Source organism: Zeus faber (assembly GCF_960531495.2).
Source record: "Zeus faber genome assembly, chromosome: 3".
NCBI lineage: Eukaryota > Metazoa > Chordata > Actinopteri > Zeiformes > Zeidae > Zeus > Zeus faber.
Genome location: NC_137190.1, coordinates 2426399 through 2431398, shown reverse-complemented (window position 1 = coordinate 2431398; position 5000 = coordinate 2426399). Strand labels below are relative to the sequence as shown.

Genomic DNA, 5000 nt, shown 5'->3' with positions numbered 1-5000 from the left:
AATAATAATAATAATAATAATAATAATAATAATAATAATAATAATAATAATAATGCACTTTGAAGAAAGAAAGACGAATAACTTTCCAGTTTCAGTCCGCACGGTTTCCAAATAATTGATGCTGATTTTCTCGTCTCGTCCTATAATTCAAGTTTAGTTTTAGATTTAAAATCACTATTCGTGTCTTTCAAAAAATTTAATTTTTGATAGAGAGAGTTCATATATAAACTATAGTTAATATGTTCAGTCATGCAAATTAGATTAATTGCCTTTTGATACGTTTTAAAAGTATTCTTCAAAACGTGCATAACTGGTATATTTTAAATAAAAAGCAGAAATAGAAAATTCATCACCGAATTATAAAAAAAAAAAATTTAAAACACAAACCAGCTTTGGGGTTGAAATAAATCGTCGGTTGCGTCGGTTCTGCGCAACAGACATGGAACTGGTTAAGAGTTTCAGAGGAAATTAAAAATATAGAATAAGGAGGAAAAACATGTTTTCTGTTCGCAACACGAGAGAAAAACGCTCAAAGCAGCAAAAAGAATCAAAGTGGATAAAAATAACTTTCAGATTCTGTTACGAATCCTTTAATAATCAGACATTTCAACCTTTTCTGATTCATTGGAGACACGAGTCTTAGCGGAAATGAAGGAAACAGCTGCAAAATTCAACAACAAATACTGAATAAATCTATTTATGTGAATAAATATAAATGGTTTGACTGAAGGGCATTTCAAATGGTTCATCATCCACCCTCTCTCTCTCTGGCTCTCTTTCTCTCACACACACGCACAAACACACACACACACACACACACATACACACACACACACACACACACACACACACACACACACACACACACACACACACTACAGTCCAAACACCAGCTTGTTTAATGGCTTGTATCGAGTTGTTCCTAAATTTGATCTAATTTACGTTACAATCCATAAAAAATCCAAAAAAAGTAGAAAATCCAAAAATCCGAAAAATATACATTTTAAGTCTTTTATATGAAGTAATAATCAGTTAGAATTAAGTTTAGTAACTTCTGTATAATAGGTTAAATTGCATGAATTTACTTCCTAGAATATCCCATAAACCGTGTCAATGTAGGGGCATGAAAATATACTTTTCAAATCACTGCTTCCAAACAATAGTTTGGAATATAATATTTAAAAACGAGACAGTTACAGGTTTGAGTAAAGGGTAAAAGATAAGTTAAGGATAAAAACCACAATGTTAGAGTTCAAATGGAAGTATGACAAGCGTTCTAATGACGTGTGTGTGTGTGTGTGTTCGCGCGTGCATGTGCGCGTGAACATGCACGCGCAGTAAACAGTCGTGCAGGGCAGTGGGTCAAAGCAAAGAAAACCTCAAAAAAACTAAAAAGCCATGAATCCAACATCCCAAAATGAACGGATCCGCTCGGTTGCACAGCCTGGATCGATGAGGGACGCAATGTTGTTTTCATGGTTCAATCGGGGTCTCATAGAATACCAGTGCACATGGTTATATATCAGGCATTATTCTGCTGATTATAATAAATAAAATGAAGTACTCATTTTTCCTTTTCAGGCAAAATAATGAGAAAAGCGGGGTGTTTTAATAAACTTTGATATTACAACCTGCTCTAATAATAACTTTGTTTTAGGAGATTCAAATCTATTTCCCTTAATTGAGTGTTTATGACGGGGGTGGAGACGACTGATGCGCTGTACTTGATTCCGACAATAAAATATTCATATAAATAAAGTGAAATATCTCCCTTTCAGGCTGTTTTCTTTTGCGTACTGGCAAAAAAAGATAATTAAGAATCTCGTGGGGAAATGTATATTAAACTACATTAAAAACTACATTAAATTACATTGATGCTCCTGAACATTAGGAGCCCGTCAGTCACAGGGAGCGGAGAGCGTGTGAGTGTGTGTGTGTGTGTGTGTGTGTGTGTGTGTGTGTGTGTGTGTGTGTGTGTGTGTGTGTGTGTGTGTGTGTGTTTGCGTGCGCGCGCGCGGGGGCGCGTGCGGGGTGTTGTCGTATCGCGGTGACACTGATGGACGCGCCAATGGAGAGACGGACAGACGCTGGGCGGATCCAGCGGCATGCGGCAGAGAGGCGGCACGGAGCGGCACGGAGCGGCACGGAGCGGCACGGAGCGGCGGAGGGACGCGCACACACACGGAGGAGAGGAGCGGAGAAAACACCCGACGACGGACGGAGAACCTCCATCCCGGAACACCCGACACCCCGCGGGGAGACGCGCACCCTGTAGGGCACGAGGCGCTCCGACGCCCTCGGCCGCGGCTGAAAAGACCAAGACGACGCACGCGGTCAGTCGCGGGCTGACGCCGAACACAGAGACACTCACCGGGAATCGAACCCTGCGCGCGGGTGATCCAGGTTCCACAGCGTCCCGTCCCGGTGGGGGGGGCGGGCTGCCAGGAGAAAACGAAACAAAACACGGGAATCATTTTAATTCCCTTTTCAAACTTGAGAACAAAAACAAATCAGAAACTTTTATCCATAAAATGCCCCAAAAGGGTTAAAGGAATCAGTGCGCGCGCGCGCGCTCAGAACTTACCTGGAAATCATCGCAGAGGTGCTTGGTTCCAGCCCCTTCTCCAGGACCCGGAGGCTCCGTCTGATTCGCTGCGGGTTTGAATTCTCTGCACAAAGAAGAAGCGGATCCGAGCCCCGCGGCGGCTCCGCGGCGGCTCCGCGCGTGTCCCTCCTTCTCACGCACATCACGACAGCCAGGGAGACCCAATCAAACACGCATCTCATCGATCCCCCCCCTCCACACACACACACACACACACACACACACACACACACACACACACACACACACACACACACACACACTTTGCGCCTCGGCGGGTTTTTTACGACGCGCTTCGGACAGAAAGGCGAAGCGGCGCAGCGCGTGGGCGACGCGTCGCGACCGTTTTGTGTTTTCCACCGTTTTAACCCGGTTTTCCACGCGAACTGAGACCGAACAGCTGATGTGTTGTTTTCACGGGGACGCGCCGGGGACTGGATCTGTATGACATGGTTTCGGACGCGTTTCAGACGCGTCGCCGCTCCGCTTCGCACCGCGCGTGAAGCGGATTTCCTCACCGACACCGCGGCGGATTGACTCACGCGGCGAGTGCGTGCATTTTCCGTGCACACCCAGCACCCGACACCCGTGTTTTATTCCCTCAGATATCTCACGGTGCCATGCGTGCGCCTCCCTGCCGCGCCGCCGCAGTGTGACTGAGTTCCGCACCTTTCAAACCGCTCGCGTTTTAATTTAAACGCGCACGATCACGCAGCGTTTATAATCTGACGTGTCGTGTGGAGGGAGAGGACTGAGCCACGGCGACAGAAATAGAGTGAGAGAGGCAGAGAAAGAGTGAGAGAGGGGGGTGACGGGGAGAGAAAGAGGGGGAGAGAGGGAGCGGCAGTGACGCCTCCCGCGCCGCGGCGCACCGCTCCGGCGCAGCTTCTCGTGCGGATCCTTGTTTGCGGACTTTGAGTGACGCGATCATTTGGTTTCCTTGAAGCTTGCCTGTTGCAGCTCCAGCCGCCCACCGAGGAGGATCCCACGGACCCCGCGGACCCCACAGCCCGGTCCCCCGTTCCACCAAGCCCGCGATCTGCAGCGCGGCGAGCGGAGGGAGAAGCAGGAACAAGCAAAAAGCAAAAGGAGGTTTTGGTTTTTTTTTTTTCGTTTTTTTTGGTTTGTTTGTTTAATTCCCACCGACCCCCCGTCGATCTGAACGCTGTCCGCTCTATGCGTGATCCCTGAGGCTGCGTGGACACCAGAGCTTCTCGGATCCCCGCGGGCTGCGTGGGATCTCCGGGCTGACGCGCACACCCCTGCCGCCCCGCAGCCTCCATGCCGCGGAGGAAGCAGCAGGCGCCGCGGCGCGCCGCAGGTACGAGACCCGGTCCGCCGTGCATGTGCGTGTGCGTGCGCGTGCGTGTGCGTGCGTGTGTGTGTGCGTGTGTGCGTGCGTGCGTGTACTGCGTGTGTACAGCCAGCATTTCTCTGCTGCGTACACCAGACACCCTGACCCTCAGATCCTGGGTTCGGACCCTCTCCCTCTGGATGGAGGCTCCACGTCGCTCCCTCCCGGTTCCGGGTCTTCTCCTTCTGCTCTTATTCTTTGTGTTCCCGGGTCTCTCTGCTCCCGGCTGAACGTCCTCCGGGGCAGACGTGCGCTCATCCCGCTTCACGCTGCTTCTGTTGGACCACAATTCTGTATTTTCACTCACACCGTTTACAAAATCCTTTGATGCACTTTTATCCTATTTCACATGTTTTCATACGTCAGATCTTCTTTCTTTTAACAAACAGCTGGAAGGCCCTGCACAGTGTTCTGGTCTGGTCCTCCAATATTCTAAATTCTAAATCAAAAAAAGAAAAATACAAAAATATCAAATAACATTTGTTAGCCCCCCCCCCCAACTTCAGGCTTTGAAGACTCTTTCACTCTTTATATATATATATATATATATATATATATATATATATATATATATATATATATATATATATATATATATATATATATATATATATATATATATATATATATATATATATATATATATGTCTCTCTCTGTGCTCCCTCTCTCTCGTCCCTCCTCTTGTAGATAATTTATTATATGTATATAATTATTATTTAATAATCAAACCTTAAATCGCAGCCGTCACTTTTTAGTGATGCCTTCCTGTATATTGCTTTCTTTCTTTCTTTCTTTCTTTCTTTCTTTCTTTCTTTCTTTCTTTCTCTCTTGTGTATCTGCACTATGATATGATGATCCCATGATGCTGCTTTTGGGCTGAAACAGGCTCGTCCATCGTCTGGTCCCGCGAGTCACATGAAACCGAACCCGTCTTCACTGTGACGTCCGGTTTGTTTCCACTTCCAGCGACAAACAAACAGATTGAAAATAGTTTTGGACAAAATGACGTCACACGGCGTAAACATGTGGGATAAGAGAGA

General features: G+C 46.6%; 2 protein-coding genes across 6 annotated transcripts in view; one reads left to right on the top strand and one right to left on the bottom strand.

Annotated features, from left to right (window-relative positions):
• LOC307228432 (uncharacterized protein) overlaps positions 1-3348 on the bottom strand; it is a 16087-nt gene extending 12739 nt beyond the window's left edge. For all 5 annotated transcript variants that reach the window (XR_013844081.1, XM_079998084.1, XM_079998083.1 and 2 more), the window contains exons 1-2: positions 2585-3348; positions 2372-2438 (exon numbers count right to left, since the gene is read on the bottom strand). Coding sequence is in view for 4 of the 5 variants with exons in the window: in XM_079998084.1 (XP_079854210.1) it covers positions 2372-2438; positions 2585-2787 (270 nt within the window). In the remaining variant the exon portion in view is untranslated. The remainder of the gene's footprint in view (positions 1-2371; positions 2439-2584) is intronic.
• Positions 3349-3791: 443 nt separating this feature from the next.
• The window catches only part of tshz3b (teashirt zinc finger homeobox 3b), a 35493-nt gene continuing 34284 nt past the window's right edge, over positions 3792-5000 (top strand). The window contains exon 1 of the mRNA XM_079997755.1: positions 3792-3926. Within this exon, the coding sequence (XP_079853881.1) occupies positions 3887-3926 (40 nt within the window). The 5' untranslated portion in view covers positions 3792-3886. The remainder of the gene's footprint in view (positions 3927-5000) is intronic.